General features: G+C 37.3%; 1 protein-coding gene across 2 annotated transcripts; it reads left to right on the top strand.

Moving 5' to 3' along the window:
* The first annotated feature begins 9,883 nt into the window (after positions 1–9,883).
* Positions 9,884–18,025, top strand: LOC124552736 (ATP synthase lipid-binding protein, mitochondrial). Of its 2 annotated transcripts, none has more exons than XM_047127079.1 (5): positions 9,884–10,026; positions 10,329–10,401; positions 10,480–10,584; positions 10,921–11,026; positions 17,179–18,025. In XM_047127079.1, exons 1-5 carry the CDS (start codon positions 9,899–9,901, stop codon positions 17,340–17,342), a joined length of 576 nt encoding a protein of 191 aa, XP_046983035.1. In that variant the 5' UTR covers positions 9,884–9,898; the 3' UTR covers positions 17,343–18,025. The 2 variants fall into 2 exon arrangements, with proteins under 2 accessions (XP_046983035.1, XP_046983036.1); XM_047127080.1 differs by having other exon boundaries at positions 9,955–10,090.
* Positions 18,026–18,353: the final 328 nt, after the last annotated feature.

Raw genomic sequence — 18,353 nt, 5'->3', positions numbered from 1 at the left:
ATGTCTCCAGAATCCAAACTGATCTTTGTCAAGGTCAGCTTCTACCGGTTCCTCCATTCTTCTGTAAAGAACTTTGTGTCAGTATTTTGCAACAATGACTTATTAAACTGATACTTTGGTAATATTTGCACCTGCTTTCTTTGAAGTGGGAATTACTACATTCTTCTTTAAATCTTAGAGTATTTTGCCTCTATCAAATATCTTACACACGATATGGAAGAGTTTGTCATGGCTGGCTCTCCCAAGGCTGTCAGTGGTTCTGAAAGAAAGTCGTCTGCTCCCAGGGCCTTATTTCGACTTAGGTCTTTCAGTACTCTGTTAAATTCTTCTCACAGTGTCATGTCTCCCATCTCCTCTTCATCTACATCTCTTCCATCTCTATAATACTGCCTGCAAGTTCACCTCCCTTGTATAGACCCTGTATATACTCCTACCACCTTTCAGCTTTGTCTTAGGACTCGCTTTCCATCTGAGCTCTCGGTGTTCATATAGCTGCTCCTCTTTTCTCCAAATGCCTCTTTAATTTTCCTGTACGCAGTACCTATCTTTCCACTATTGATACATGCTTCCAAAGCCATTCCTGCTTAGCCATTTTGTACTTCCTGTCAGTCTTACTGAGCAAGGTGGCACAGTGGTTACTACACTGGATTCACATTCGGGAGGACGATGATTCAAATCCGCATCCGGCCATCCTGATTTAGATTTTCCACAATTTCCTTAAATCGCTTCATGCAAATCCTGTGACGATTCCTTTGAAATGGCATGGACAACTTTCTTCCCTATCTTTCCCTAATCTGGTGGGACTGATAACCTTGCTGTTTGGTCCCCTAATTCAACAAACAAACCAACCAACCAACCAACCAACCAGCCAATCAACCAACCAACCAACCAACCACCCACCCACCCAGCATGTCAATCTCATTTTTAGACATTTGTGCACTGCTTCTGCTGATTCATTTGCTGCCTTTTTATATTTTCTCGTTTCATTTAATTTCAATATCTCCTATGTTATCCAAGTATTTCTAGTAGGTATGGTTTTTTTACCTATTTGTATCCTCAGCTGGCTTCACTATTTCATCTCTCAAAGCTACCCATTCATCTTCTACTGTAATCCTTTCGCCTGTTCTAATCAATGGTCCCCTTATGCTTGATCTGAAACTCTCAACCACCTCTGGCTCTTTCAACTCATCCAGGTCCTGTAAAAATTGGTTCAAATTGCTCTGAGCGCTATGGGACTTAACATCTGAGGTCATCAGTCCCCTAGAACTTAGAACTACTTAAACATAACTAACCTAAGGACATCACACACATCCGTGCCCGAGGCAGGATTCAAACCTGCAACCACAGCAGTCGCGCGGTTCCAGACTGAAGTGCCTAGAACCACTCGGCTACAATGGACGGCCCAGGTCCTATCTCCTTAATTTCCTATCTCTCCACAGTTCCTTTAGTTTTAATCTATAATTCATTACCAATAAATTGCGGTCAGAGTCCACATCTGCCCCTGAAAATGTCTTACAATTTAAAATCTGCTTTCAAAATCTTTCTTACCACTATATAATCAATCTGAAATCTTCTGGTGTCTCCAGGTCTCTTCCAAATACACTGCCTTCTTTAATGATTCTTAAACCAAGTGTTAGCAGTGATTAAATTATGCTCTGTGCAAAATTCTACTGGGTGGCTTCCTCTTTCATTCCTTTTCCCCAGTCCATATTCACCGACAATTTTTCCTTCCCTTCCTTTTCCAACTATCGAATTCTAGTCACCCATCACAAATTCTCATCTCCTTTAACTTTCTGAATCATTTCTTTTATCTCATCATACATTTCTTCAATCACTTCATCACCTGCAGATCTAGTTAGCATATTAATTTGTACTATTGCAGTGGGTTGGGCTTCATGTCTATCTTACTTCGTTTATTTTTTATGTATGTATATATTATATCTGTACTGTAGTAATGAATGGTCTAAGGATGAATAAATAATAAAAACATATTATAATAATAACAACAAATACTTAAATAAATGCTGGCTTGGAGAGAGTTGTGAGGAAACTTAAACTAGTATGTGCTGAGATCCTCCAAAGAAGCAAATTTAGATGTTCTGATATGCAGACAATATAGTACTCATCAGAAAAAATTAAGCACGGGTTTGACAGTTATTTGTGGAAGAAGCATCCAAACTTTGCCTAAAAGTAAACAATTGGAAAACAAATACACGGTAGTTCAAAGATGTAGAAATAAAGCATGCAACCAGCTGCATCGGATACTTGGCAGACATAAATTCAAACACACTGAATAATTCAAATTTCTGGGCACAGTGACCAACAATCACAATCAGAGACAAGTAGAAGTGAAAATAAGAATGCAAAATGCTAATAGAGCCTATTATTCCATACAAAAACTTCTAGGGTATAAACTACCCACAAGAAAACAGCTAAAATGAAACTATATATCCCAACTATTAGACCAGTTCTAACCTGTGGAGCAGAAACACAGAGTTTAACCAAAATGGAACACCTGTTACAAGTTTTTGAAAATAGAGTTTATAGGATAATCTTTGGTTTATTCTATGATAATGAATTATATTGGTGGAAGAGAAGACATGTGCTTTCATGTCAGGCAACAACAATTGGAATTATAAATGGGCAAGCCATTTGATGAAACTGACAGTGGTTTCAAGAATATTCAAGGAGAAATCTTTTGGTAGAAGATTATGGGCAAGACCCTAATGAAATTAAAACAGTATGCAACAAGATGGACACAAATAATTGGTAAAAGAAGCACAAGGTACAAGCATTTGGAGGTAGCTTGTGAGATCAGCAGGGTATCTTCGAGTCCCTTAGAAAGCGAGAATACAAACTGTAAGACCACCATATCTCCAATATCACCGTAAAAGTGCTCCACAGATGGATAAAATGATTGCTACTGCATCTGTGTGCTAGTTATTTGCACATTTCACCAATTGTAATGTTCCCCTCCACAGCTGAATGGTCAGCGGTGTAATTCCTGTTAATGGCAGGAATTTTTGCTGGATTCAGCCTTGTGATGCCAACTGAGGGGCTACTTGAGTGAAAATTGGCGGCTCCAGGTCTGGAAAGCTGACAATGACTGGGAGAGCGGTGTGCTGGCTCAATGCCACTCCATACTGCTTCCAGACGACACCATGAGTTAGAGCAGAGGACTGACTGACTGACACACACACTCTCTCTCTCTCTCTCTCTCTCTCTCTCTCTCTCTCTCTCTCTGTGTGTGTGTGTGTGTGTGTGTGTGTGTGTGTGTGTGTGTGTGTAAAATATTGAAACATTAACAGATTAAAATTAATTTCTTACACAGCAGCTGTCAATGAATTTTCTTTCAATCTAACTACATCATCTGCTTTTTAGTCTTAGCTATTTATTATTTCTGTATATATTATAATGCAGTACTTCTTAAATTAGGTAATCTGTTTTAATTCAGGTACTCCATTACCATATAAAAACTTTTATATATATATATTTGATGGCATTGTACAGAAAACTCAACAAAGTTTTAACTTTATTTTTTCTGTACAGGTGCAAATTATAGCTGTTTCTAGTTTTATAATCATATACTAAATAATTGTTAAGGTAGTAGTCAATATTTTTTACATATATTAGACTCCGAAATATAGATTTAAAAGGGAGAGTTAATGTTTCCAGAATTTTAAAGCATCTGAGGCAGTGGTCATTAATTATACATATTGCTCTGTTCTGCATTCTGATAGCTGGAATGTTTCTCTCTCTCTCTCTCTCTCTCTCTCTCTCTTCCCCCCCCCCCCCCCCTTCCACAAAACATCTGCCATAACTAATAAGTGAATGAATATAGACAAAGTATACTGATATGATATATTGCATACTAGTGTAAGAATTCAGAGTAGAGCATGCTGTAGAGGTTCCGTTACTAAGTTCTTAGTGCTTATGGTGACTTGTCAGTGATCAGTATGTTAGTGAAGCAGAAGCTGGTCAAAGATATATGATATCAGTTTGTGTTTGACGTTATTTTTATTATCCATTAAATTAAAATCTTTACTGCATAGAGGTGAAGGTCAACAACTTTTATAGCACGATATTTCACTCCTTTTTGCGCCACACTAAGACTGAGTAAAGGACCGTTAAATCATTTCTTCTTCTATTATTATATTTATATAAATATTACTAAATACTGCACTAATAGTTCTACACACAATCATGAAATGAGCCAGTAGTTACAACCTACCTAGAGGATTCGGATCAAGAGAATTATTTGATACAAGTCATCAGCTTTGACCAGCAGCATGTCAATGGCCACTGTGGTGTCACATTTTGCTGTGTTTATTCACAGTTTTGTTGTTTGTTAGTGAAGACACATTGATTTGTATCTTAGCCTGAGGTCTGGGTCAGGATGTTTGTAAGTTGGTGAAGACAACTATTGGGTAAAAAGAAAAGAAAAACCCGGTTGTGGTGACATGCTGACCTGTAGCTTAGTCAGGTTTTTTAAAAATTGATACTGGTAATATGTTATGGTCTTCATGTCATTTACACTGTTTGTCACGTTTCCTACGCCACAGGCCAAAGCCGATGACACATATCGAATGTTCCTCCTTGTCTGAGGCCACAGAGTATCATACAGTAAGGAAAAGTGATACAACAACACCTGGTTGCACTTCAGTATATGATTACGGTTTACTGCTTTCACAAGGAATCCACGTTAAGACCTAAAATGCATGACAGTAATGTCTGTTGATTTACTTCTTGAGGTGGACAATGGCACATAGATGAATAGGGTGGGACTGGAGCCTGGAGTTGAGACAAGAGGCACAGTCCACGAGACGTCAGTGGGTGGCTTAGTGTGTGCCACAATGAAGAGTGGCACCAAGCTTTACATTGAAGGTATCCGAAAACAGTCCAGGAATCTTTAGCAGGTGTCCACAGCATGTGCAGCTCTGAATAACGAAACAATGTTTTATATTGCAAGTTACCTGAAATGTTTTGGCTTTTTCACGGTTTTCCTGCTAGGGCAAATGCCGGGATAGTTCCTTAATACGGCCACGGCAAACCACCTGTCCTACCCCCAAAGGCTACTTACTCTATCCACATAAATTATGTTGTGTATTGTGTGTTATATATTTTGATCTATGGATTTGCACTGAATTAGGGTCAAGGCTCCTGTTTTGGCCACCACCCCACTTATGGTCATTTGGTGTAATTAGTGAATTTTTAAGCTTCTTTTAAATACTGCCCAATCTTACAATAGATTACCATAAACATCATGAAATGTGCCATTCAATTATATATAGAAGCATTTCTTTGTTTAGAGTCATAATTTTGCAAGTTTTTGGTTTTCCCTATTCTACACATTTAAATAAATCATCAGAAGAAACTTAATTGGCTAGGAGGTAAGGATAAGCTTTACAATTTCATTTTCTACAAGTTAAATGTGATACATCTCAAAACCACACCAGTAAACTCCTATTGCCGTTAACAGATCAACATTTAGTATTTGTTCCCTGTTATGCTTGTGGCCATAAGTAGACACACAAATGTGTGTGTGTCCTGTTTTGACCACTTTCAAAAATTTATACAAAACATCAATAATACACATTTGGTGTGCTTTCTAACAACTCTAATTTTAAGGAGGCTCATTTGCAACATTTCTGGTATTTTTCTGGACCTAATTAATAGTCTCACCTAAACATTGCTCGCACAATAATTCATGAATCCTTGCAACATACTGAAATGAGCAGTACAAATTATGAAAATGTAACATTTTTTAACTCAAGGTTTTTGAACCAAGCAAAAAACAGAAGACATCAGTAGTCTCTCAGCAAAGTTAAAAATGCACTGGAGGCTATTGTTAAGGGATCAGAAGTTGCTACTGCAAGCCAAGTTGGAGAATGGTCCAAGAACATTACAAATCTACTGGACACTGTGGCGCACATTGTGACTCAGGAGGGCGAAAAAACAAAAAATGTTGATGGACTTAGTTCTGGGATATTCCAACATGTAGTACCCAGTTACTACGGAAAATCTCTACGTACCTGTGAAAAAACGTGTTGAAGAGGCAGATTTGTGAAGTTCTAAGGCTGTATTGCAAACCATCAACCTGGAGTGATAGAAAAGCTTTCTTTTAAGGAAGTAGATCTATCTAAAACTCTAAATGATAAGGATATATTAAATGAGCCCAAAAGAGTTTTTAATATAGATAAAACCTTCTTTTTCTGAGTTCTAAAAGGAAATTAATCATAGATTGTTTCTAGGCCAATTATTGCAATACTTTTTGCTAACTGTTTTCCTGTTCCACTCAACTGCTGTAGCGTTTATCCACTTAATACAGGTTTGCTTTCTTATGTGCTTGTACAACAAATAAATTACTTGCTAGCAGATTGGTTCTACAATTACTTGAAGCCCCTGTTTAGTTATAAAATGCAGTGGCCAAAAGTGGGAAAATGACTGGCCATAGTTAGATGTAATTTTCTTTATACTTTTGTTTTAAAACTTCAAACATTTATTCCTATGTAACAGTAATGCACAGACTTCAAAACATTACATATGATTTTTTGAAGTAATTTGTAATTTTTTTTCTGTAGTAAACAAAGTCTATCTTGAATTGCCCTTAAGCTGGCCATAAGGGATGCCTTGACCCTAATTTCACAAATCTGATATCACTCAGAGATGATCCTTGAATGAATGACAAACAAAAATTAATAAAGAAATATAATAATAACTTTATTAAAAACAATTTGTATTATATTGCAAGCTGGTTGAAAGTGTATATTGAAAGGATGGGCAAATGGGAAAAAGAGGTGGTGTATTTGTCAGAGTAGAAAAGTAACTCAAATCCATCATCATCACCATCATCATCATCATCATCATCATCATCGAGATTGCCTTCCAGTAAGCCGGGTAGGAACTTTGTGAACAATATGCCTCCATTGGTTTCTGTCCTGGTATGGCTTTTCCCTCTCCACTACATCCCACGTTACTTCTCTCCTCTTGGGATCTTCCTTAACCTGGTCTGTCCATCTCTTTCTAGGCCGCCCAATTGGTCTTCTTCCTGGTATCTCCATCTCCAAATACTGGCGTGGAGTTCGAGTTGGGTGCATTCGCTTCATATGACCGAACCACTTCAATCTAAAAGCACTCAATCCTCTCCTCTGTACTCACCTGCAGGTCTCTCCTAGCTTATTGTAGAGCTGACCTTAGGAACATTTCACATGCTTGTATTTGAGTCTCTTCTCAAATCCACTGAGATAGAAATTGAACCTGTCTGTGAGACTGTTTGGGCAAGACTCAATATCAGGGGTGGGCATAAAATGTTAATTGGATCGTTCTATCGCCCACCAAACTCACCTCCTGATGTAACCAAAAACTTCAGAGAAAATTTCATTTCACTTGCATGTTAAGTTCCCCAATCATACTGCAATCATCAGTGGAGGCTTTAATCATCCAACACTTTACTGGGAAAATTACAGTTTTGTTAGTGGTGGGAGAGATAACACATCCTGTGACATTTTATTAAATGCCTTCTCTGAAAACTACCTACAACAGATAGTTAGGAACCTCACTCATGATGAAATTATACTGGATGTAACGATAACCAATAGACCTGACCTCTTCCAAGATGTCCACAACAAAACTATAACTATAAAGCAGTTGTGAATACAATAATTACCAAAGTACAAAGGGCAACTGGAACAAGCAGAAAGATATATATGTTCAGTAAACTAGGTAAAATACAAGTAGTGTCATGTCTCAATGAGAAACTTTAAACTTTCAGCACAGGACAGGAGTACGTAGAGGAACTATGCCTCAAGTTTAAAATAATAGTTGATGATGCACTGAATTGATATGTACCCAAGAGAACAGTTCGCGGCGGGAGGGACCCTTCGTGGTAGACAGTCACTATAACCAAACTTCTAAATAACAGAGATTACTACGAAATAGGTGTAAACGTGTAGGGCTGTAGATAGAGAGGTGCTGAATGAAACATATTTGGCTGAGAGAGCAATGCACGATGCCATCAATTACTACCACAGAATATTGTCAAGTGATCTTTTACAGAACTCAAAAAAAATTCTGGTTATTTGTAAGGACTGTTAATGGCATCAAAGTTATTTTCCAGTCCCTAGCAAATGAGAAAGGAACTGAAATTTATGCTCGTACAGCAAATGCTGAATAGCTTAACCCTGTTTTCAAATGTTTCTTTACAAAGGAAAACCAAGGAGAATTGTCAGAATTTAATCCTCACAGCACTGAAAAGAAGAATGAAATAAGTATTAGTGTCGTTGGTGTTGAGAAACAGCTTAAATCGTTAAAACTGAACAAAGCTCCATGGTCTGATGGAATTTGTATGAGATCCTATACTGAATTTATGGGAGCCCCTCTTCTGACTATAATCTATCTCAGATCCCTTGACTAAAAAACTGTGCTCAGTTCTTGGAAAGAGGTATATGTCACGCCTGTCTACAAGAAGTGAGTTAGAAGTGATCCATAAAACTACCATCAAATATCCTTGACATCAATTTGTAATAGAATCTTGGAACATATTCTGTGCCCAAACATAATGAAGTATCTTGAAAAGAATTACCACCTCAATGCCAGCCAGCATGGATTTCAAAAACATCAATCTTGTGAAACCTAACTCACACGACAAATTGAAAACTTTGGATCAAGCCAATAGAGTAGATGCAGTATTTCTTTATTTCCAAAAATCTTTTGACTCAGTACAAGTACGTTTACTGTCAAAAATACCATCAAATTGTGTATCAAGTGAAATTTGTGAGTAGAATGAGGGCTTTTTGGTTGGGAAGATTTAGCACGTTACCTCAGATGTATCATCATCAGATGTAGAACAAACAGATGTGCACCAAGGATGTCTTTTAGGACCCTTACAGTTCATGTTGTATAGTAAAGACCTTGCAGACATAAGTACGACACACAAATACATAAATAAGAATCAAGTCAAAATGATTACAGACTGTGACGCCTCTATTTGGAATAATGTGACGAACTATCCAACACTATCGGTCCCAGCGGCTGAGGAGAAAATATGAGAAGATGGAATGTCAACGTGGCAAGGCACCGGGAAGCTGAACACCTTCTGCTTACAGACTCTAGCCGTAGCGGATTCCTTATTCTAAAGCATTTTTGTTTTATCTAAACCACAATAAGCGAGTTGAACATAATACCCAAAAATCTGAAGCGATTCAAGGACGAACCGATACACTATCGGTACGACTGAAAAGAGAACACTTCTTTCAAAGTTTTACATTCTCTGCATGTATTACCTTAATGGTTTAGCACTTCTGTGCAAGTGGTTCGAAAATATGTATGAGCTAGTATGTTTCAAGAAATAGGTGCAAGATGAAAGTTTTATTCCATTATAAGCGCGATGTATACACTAATTTGTAACCTAACATCCGCTCTTGAAACCTATTGCAACTTGTTTGTTTAATTTGCGGAATCTCTCTATTTACAACGTAACTCTTTCAAATGCCGGGGATACAGACGACAAATAGGTTCATAACTGAAGTAACGCGATTTTTGGTGTATTCATGAACGAAACCTGGATGGCGTTGTCATAAAACTAATCGATCTTTGAACATTATATTTGCAATTTCAAGCACGCTACGCTACTACATGCAATTTACGAGAACGAGACACATGTGTAGATGAGCTGCACGCAGAACGCTGAATTAAACAAAGTGACTCAAATTCATTTCGTTGCACTTCTTTTTTAACAAATCTCGATGACAAATATATTTACACAAATATTCACGAAAAGAGCGAGATATTTTCTCTTATGTACTGCTTAAACCTTTCTAATTCATTATATTATTGCACTAAAATTGCTAATATGATTAGAAATTCGCCGGAAGACGTGTTGAGGTCGATAAATTTAGTGATGGAAAAGGTGGAGCCACAACGGAAACGACGTAGTGCTCCATATAGAAGGAGCGCCATTCCGTTTCCCATCGGCCATTCGGGTTTTAGAAGCAACCAAGGTCGGTTCCTCCTTCACTCTGCGCGCTGGTAAGTTGTGAGGTCGGTAGTAAGTCGGGAAGGAAATAGGAAGGAATTAGCTGGTTTGCAGTAGGTATGTAGTTGTTAAATGTGACAGAGAATTTGGTAAAACTCTTTACATAGTGTAGATAAGAAAACTAGATTGTGTAGCGATATATAATCATCACCAGACCTTCGATTTAAGTCTCGCCATTTTCCTTGGCCGGTGTGTTAAGTTATTTGCTGCTGTTTGTCTACATGTTCCACTTTTAAGAGTTCATGTTAATGGTTTTGTCAAGATTCTACAGGTAATTTTTTTTTTCCCCTTACAGGTTTTGGCCAACACCACCAATTTCAAAAATGTTCGCTTGTGCACGACTGATCGCTCCTGCTGCCAGGACTGCTGTAAGTTATTAACGTAAAAAAGTTATGTAATACTGCAGACGTTTTAACATAATCACTAATACATTTTTACTATTTTAGCTTGTGAGCGGAGCACGATCCTACATCCGACCTATCAGCAGCATAGCTGTTAACAGCCATAGCCCCTTATTGCAGAATGCACCGGCGTCACCATCGATTAGCCTGGTAAGAAATTATAGTTGTCTGTTATTGTTCAGGAGGTCTGTTAATGCTTAGATATGGAACCGTTGGCAAGAATGATTAAAACGGGTAGTTACCAAAGTTCGTGTGGGGATCTACCTTTTTTTCAGTTTCTTTGGTGAATATAAAGACGGCTCTGAATTATTTTAGCAGTAATGGCGTACATTTAATTTTCTTGTTCGCTACACACGATTTACAAGTACACTAATTCTCTTTTAAATTCAGAAACGTGGTTTCGAAATTAGGAGGATCATGTTCTGTTAACTAGAATGTTGCTATTGTGATAATTATACAGACCATTTCATATATTTTATTTCTCAGCTTCCAGCAGTGCGAAACTTCCAGACCACAACTGCAACGAGAGACATCGACTCTGCTGCAAAGTTCATTGGGGCAGGAGCTGCCACTGTAGGTGTTGCAGGTTCAGGTAAGTTTTCTTTAACTTATAATACCTTCTTTAAGCTTCTTGTATATTGAGATGGAGCTGCTCCCAGCTTTTCACACACTTCAGTAAATCGCAGTTTGTCGGAGGTACAATCTTCAACCATACACAAGTGGTTTCCGGTTTTTAAGAGTGAAGCAAACATATATTTGTTGTAGTTCCTCAATATAATCTTGGGCTGTCAAAGATGAGGAAAATATTGTAAGCTGTGAAGAAAGTGTCTTGAAAATGTTGCTCAGTTGTTTCGTGTAAAAAGATGTTGAACTTTCCAACAGGAGCTGTTAGCTATTGTCAGATTTGTGCAAATCTTAAATTTATTAAAGCCTGTCATGCAATCTTATAAAGACACTTGTTCTAACTAATCACTTTTCATGCCCTGTGATGAATGAAGTAAAGCTGAGAAAGCCAGTGGTAAGCTCACATCAGGGGTCTACATGCAGAGTACATTGTTACTCACCTGCCCCGGGAAGGTCTGAGAAAGGGCCGATAATACTCTTGAAGGGTGAACCTATAATGGGGTGCAGGAGAACAGAAATGGTTGGAGGGCAGTAGCTTAATTGGCCTGGGACACTTTACAGTGGAGGCTACAGCTGCTGTCCTTTTGGAAACTCCTGTGGCCAGCATTTTTAGTGCAATTTGTGAGGTGATATTCATCACAACTCAATTCAGACTACTCTGCCACTGGCATATTCTCGCTACTTCTGAGGGCCCAAAAATTGCTGCCAGTTTTTTTTTTTTTTTTAATCTCATTCAAGGTTTCAAATATTTTCTCTATAAAACGTTTAAATATAGTCAACATTTCATTCCCATTTGGACTCTTAAGGCAATGTAGCCCAGGATGTGATGAATGTGTGGGAGAGTAACATTCTACTTGGGAATTTATTTACTGTTGACTTTGAGTAAGTTTTTAATGTATGCTCTCAAATTTTCTATGGTTGATGTAAGATGAAAACAGCTTTTGTGAATGTACAGTGCAGTTTCTTTAACTGTTTGTATACTTGGGCAGACATCTGGTTACACTTCAAATCTTTCTGTTGAGACAAACTATTTTGTATTAATTTAGGTCATTCACCTAATATTCATTCTTGAGCTGGATCTTGACCTACTCCACAGATTAGTCTCATTAGAATTGAAATTAGGAAGGCATCACTAATACAAACTGCTTGAATGATCGCTTTTGTTCTGAAAGGTCTTACTAGTTGTTATTAATGTCTTGTAGTTGTAGATACTGGTCTATTAGTTTAGAAAATGTAGTACAAAATACACTGATGTAAAGGTTGGTATTGTCTGCCTTTTTAGATAAATGTACGTAGTCCACAAGCTACTGTATAGTGCATAGTGGAGGGTCCCCAATACCACTACTTATTTCCTTTATTGTCCCACCTGCAATAGTGAGGAAAAAACTTTGTGCCTTTATATTAGCCCCAATTTCTCATTTCTTTAAGGTTCTTACGTGCATTGTATGTTGGTAACAGTGCAATCCTTTGGCAGGCAGCTTCAAATGCTGGTTATCGAAATTTTCGCAATAGTGTTTCTCGAAAATGTCGCCTTTCCAACAGGGATTCCCAAAGCACCTCTGTAACACTAAAGTGTTGTTTGAACCTACTGGTAACAAATCTATCCAGAAGTTGTGATGTGGGAATCTCTCCCCCCCCCCCCCCCCCCCCCCTTGAAATTGCCCCAACGCACAATGTTGCTGCCAACACCTAGGTGTTGTGCATAATGAGATTGCTTTATATTATGCAAAGTGTTAATGTAGAGCCTGCAAAAAATCAATACACATATTAAGGGAAAAGCTACTTATACCTAATACCAATAGGTGAAACATTTGGTTAAGTGTTTGAAGTTGCAAAGTGCAAATGGTATGTTATCTAAATTGGAAATGTGTAGATCAGTGAAGTGCTTGAATGCAGATCAAAAAGGCTGATTTCATCCCTGCGCAGTCCTCAGATTTCAAGAGTGACTTCACCTCTTGTAGTGTTTAATAATGTAAAAATAATACAAAGTTGCACCTTGGTTTGGAGTCCCTGTTAATCTATTAGCCCCATAGTCCCATTATAGCCAGCTGGGTAAGTCAGTTCAAAGATCAGGAGGCAGCAAAGGCACACTGCTTCAATAGGACCATGCTAAAGAAGCACTTTAGGCCTCATTCCAACCTTTGCATTAATATGTGATTGTTAACCATCAAAGTTGTCAGGTATGGAAACTAATCAATCCAATCAGAAAGATTGATATAAATCGAGAAAAATGATCCTAGTTCTACCTACAGGAGTTTTCATTAGATTTATTAACCCAATAATTGTGTCATTGCAACCATCAAAATAATTGACTGAGAAAAAGATCGCCATTTATTTGGTAAGGAGATAAGAATATAGCTTAAAGTTCTGGGGATAATTGTTAACCATAGTCACGTGCTCTGCCATGTAAGGCATGAATTGACATTTTACAAATATTTAATAAAATATTAATTTGCAGGTGTTGAAAAATAACTCTAGAGATTCCTTGTGACAAGTGTAAATGTCAAAAATGGTTTTGAACTATTTAAAGGACTGTTCAGAGGTTCGTAAATTGTTTAATCATTGGGACTTTCATTTTCTTAAGGTGTATTTTTGGTGTAGAGTTAACCTGATTTCCAACAACAAACTTTGAGTGGTTGCCATGGGGCCAAAATAAACCATTGTGTGCTAAAACAGTGCATATTGTAAGGGCTATGAGAACTTGCTCAGTATTTTGAAACATATCTCCACTGAAAGTTCAGTTTTTAAGGTATTTCCTTTTAGAGCCTGTGTTTATGGGATAAATCTTAATTTTGGTCTGCACCACTGCCTCTGAAAGTTCAGAGTTGGTTCACTCTGAGTTTTCAGCACTCTTCCATATCTTTAACTTGTCCACAAAACTTGAGATGAAATGTGACATAGCTTGATTTCTGGATTGCCAGTGCAATAATATGGCATTGTCTTGAGAGATGGTCTTTCACTTATTAATTTGGGTGCTTTGTCTAGTTGCCATATCTCTCTCTCTCTCTCTCTCTCTCTCTCTCTCTCTCTCTCTCTCTCTCTCTCTCTCTCTCTCTTCCCCCCCCCCCCCTCTCCCTCCCTCCTCCTCCTCCTCCCCCCTCCCCTCTATCTCGATGTTTTTGCAGAGAAATTACTGAGCAGCATAGACTATAATTCTTGGTTGCATGTAAATTTTCTCCTGCAGAAAGAAAATACAAAGCATGGGTGTGGAAGAATACAGATGCAAACTAAAAATACTTAATGCATATTTGAAACTTATTTCTGTATTCTGTAGATCTGTAAAATGTATTGTTACAGTATTGCCTTGGGTGCACATTTATTCCCTCCAGAGTATTAAATGACAACCCATTGCACGAATCAAATGTGCACATGTCAGTTGAGCAGTATATGCATGCAATAATATAAGAGCAAAGATATTATACATGGAGTTCAAAGTACAGGTGAACTAATAGTTTTATATTAAAGGTTGAGATGGAGCAAAGTTAGAACATGTTTAGAGTTGCAAAATAGTGCATAGTGGAAATCAGTGTAATTTTGAGAGAATGGACATGGGGGGGGGGGGGGGGCTGTAAGCTAGGTTATTTAATAAATTTCTTTAATCATAGTGTTCTGAAGTAACTTAATGTCCAGTTATCAAATCACTGCTTTGATAAGGGGAAGTAGTTGGCAGTGTCAGGTTTCTTAACTTTCCATATGGTTTAGTGCATTGATTTGTAACTAGATTTAATTCTAAAGTAACTTAAAAATTTGAAGGTGTTATTGCCTTTAACATTGAAATGAACTTGCATGGAAAATTCGTGTTTGTAGTAAGTGTAAAAAGAATCTCAGTGAATTGGCAGCTATAGTCTTCTAAAATTCTGTATCAAAATTACATAACCTCTGAACTGCAGATATGATGAACTTTTTGTGGATTCCCCCGCACTTTTGATAAGTGAGAATACCACATCTGATCTGTGTTCGTAAGAGGTTACTGAGAGTGACAATTTGAAGTATTTCCCATCACTGTTCTGGGCACAAGAGATGGGAAAATATTATGTAGGTCATTACTTAAGGGTGGATATTATGTCCTGTGAGACTAATATTGGAACCAGTTGAAGGAAGTGGCAAGTGGAATTCAGAATTGATAGTTGTTAGCTTTTTGTGAATTGGGTGTTAATGTAGTGTTCAACTGCAACTGTAAATAACTTGCAGTGTGCTTGTTAATGTAAGAGCATTGGTTGGCTATAGAATTGTGAATTGTTGAAATATTACCTGTACTTTATAACTCCTATACCATAGATGAATTCTTGAATAGGAATAAATATATGTACTATAGGCATTTTGTGACATTGAAGGGAATGGGGTAAATAACAGAAATACATATCTTTTAACTATGTATATTTTCATATGTGCATTTCTTGTACACTTGACACATTCCACATAACAGCTACCGTACCGTGCAATTGATCAATGGAACACGCAGCCAACTAACTTCATATACTAACAGCTATCTTTGTGTTGTATCTGGACACCACATGTCTTGATGGCCAGTCTGTTCTCTCTCTCTCTCTCTCTCTCTCTCTCTCTCTCTCTCTCTCTCTCTCTCTCTGTCTGTTTCTCCTCCAATAATATAGTATTTAAATAACATAATTAACAATAGTTATGTGTAACTTTAGCTTGTTGTAAGTCACTAATAATGTTGGTGGTTTTTTCAGGTGTTGGTATTGGAGTTGTTTTTGGTAGTTTAATCTTGGGATATGCTAGAAATCCTACATTGAAGCAGCAGTTATTTTCATATGCAACCCTTGGTTTTGCACTTGCTGAAGCCATGGGATTATTCTGTCTCATGATAGCATTCATATTGTTATATGCCTTCTGAAAGCTAATGAATAATTTCAGCTAGCTTTGACTGTCTTTGGTGTTCCTCTTCAAAAAGACTGATGAACTGTGATATTAACAACTAAAACCTTAAGACTTACTAATGTGTAATACTTATTACTAATGATTTTTGTAATAAAAATGCCCAGTTTGGGAAGTAAAGCACTTTTGTTTTACCATACAAGAATATGTAGTTTGGCCAGTATGTGTGTTCCTTTCAGATTTTGAGAGATTGTTCCAATTTCTAAATTGGCTAAAAGGTTTGTATCAGTACTCTGAAGAATAATAAACTGTAGATTGACATGTTCATGCCAAACTGCTTCATTGAATGTAATCAAAGCACCATGAAATGTGGCTTCCCCAAACTTCGGTGGATGGCCAAAAAGTGATATGTTGGCATTGTCATCACATACCACATACTGATGTTTGTCAAACAGTGGCATTGTGTAGCTACTGGGGGAAAATGTTACTCAAATAGTAACAAATTGAAATCTGGTAAAACATTTCAGAATTAGGTTCAAAAATATGATTTTCTAGGAAATAGTTTTATTGAAATACATACATTTTATCATATGGCAAAAAGTTTAAAATACTATCTTAAAATAAACTTCAAAGGCAAGTGAAAGTTTCTATAATATTAGTAGATTGAAACATCTTAAACACTTTCACGTGTTCACTGTAAACATCACTTGTAAATGCTACACATTTTCCTACTTTACATTAGTGCAAGACTGCAAATCTAGAGTTCATTTTGAGAATTTCACTGTGGGCACAATGATTATTAAGACAAGAAATACAAAGTTACTAAATGGTCAACATTATGATTACCTTAATTATTGCCTGGGAAAATGTTGTAGATAACATGGAAAATGCACTTAGTGGATGCAACGAAAAATGCGAGTTACAATCACCTTTTGTGTTGAAAAGAACTTTACTCCTACGGTTCATCAATGAAAATTCCACAATTCAAATAATTGGTATTGGCATGTGCAACAAACGAAATTGGTTACCTGGACTGTGTGCCACTTGATGCTGTAGGAAAAGCCATAATTAACCCATTAAAATCTTGTATTTGTACGCATGTATTATATCATCTATTTTGGCATTTTTACTCATTTATAAATGTTGTATTAAGTTGAGGACAAACTCCGTATGCTAAGAAGCCTTCACTTGAAATATATTAAATCCCTGTACAGTACTGTTTGCAGCTTCTTGATAACTTGCTGTGCTAATAAGTGAATGGAAATTCTTTCCTTGTTTCAGGTGCTGGAATTGGAACAGTATTCGGCTCCCTAATCATCGGTTATGCAAGAAATCCATCACTTAAGCAGCAGCTTTTCTCCTATGCCATCCTGGGGTTTGCCCTGTCTGAGGCCATGGGGCTATTCTGTTTGATGATGGCCTTCTTGTTGTTGTTCGCATTTTAAGTGCATTTTAGTTCACACCTGCTCACTGCCGATGGGGGTATGCCCTTTAAAGGGAGGGAGAGGGGATGAGAACCTAGTGGACAGAGGCATTCATTGGGGAAAGGTGTGACAAGGAGCAATGTCCCTCCCTGACAGTGTAAGAGGGCTCTTCATAAAACTGGACAGTTGTACCACCTTTCGGGGCATTGTGTAAACATTGTCTACTTTTCTCCGTTGTCTGCTCTCAACATAGCAAAACTTGAGCTGCCTGCTGTGTGTGTGAAATGCTGCAGAAAGTAGGAGTGACTGAAACTTGTATAGTAAGCTACAAAGATTGTATTTCATTTTGAGTATGAGTAATTCAGAGTAATTCTGTTAAAAAATAAAACCCCGTGAATTGTTATAGAAATTTGTCATATTTATTTCTTGCACTTTGTAGCACCTTAATTGAATGAATGGTGTAAACTGTACAGCATAAATGGAAGTAAAGTGGAAAGGAAATGTTTCTTACTTATGGGTAGCTGATTGTATATATGTTACATCCTCTTCAAACCTTACTTGTTAATCCTATTTACCATGTGTAAGATTGTAGAGGTAAACAGTTGTACGTATTTTTTTCCTACAATTGGCAGGCATATATGGTTCTGTTGGAACAAAATAATGTAATATGGTTAAGTGAAAAAATACACTGTTATGTTTGTTTATGGTTTGTTTCATCTATATGGGCTGCACTGGTCTTTGCAATTCCTTTACTCCTCAGTCTTTTCACACATTATTGGATTCACACTTGAGATCTGGGGCAAGATAACTGCTACAGTGGAGCAGGAGGCAAATTCCGTAATTTCAGTATATGTAAGAGGTAAATGTGATCTGGAAATTTTGAACAAAGCAGTGAGATTCACAGAAATGGCAAATCTTTGCAAGTTTATTTTCTTAGTACACTTCAAAAAATGTGTATCTGATACTTTAAATTTAAAGTCAACTTTGCGCAAAACTAGGTTGCACACAACAGCAGTTGCCAGAACTGTGTGG

This window comes from Schistocerca americana, chromosome 10 (genome assembly GCF_021461395.2).
Source record: "Schistocerca americana isolate TAMUIC-IGC-003095 chromosome 10, iqSchAmer2.1, whole genome shotgun sequence".
Classification (NCBI taxonomy): Eukaryota; Metazoa; Arthropoda; class Insecta; order Orthoptera; family Acrididae; genus Schistocerca; species Schistocerca americana.
This window is presented reverse-complemented; position numbering and strand designations above follow the sequence as displayed.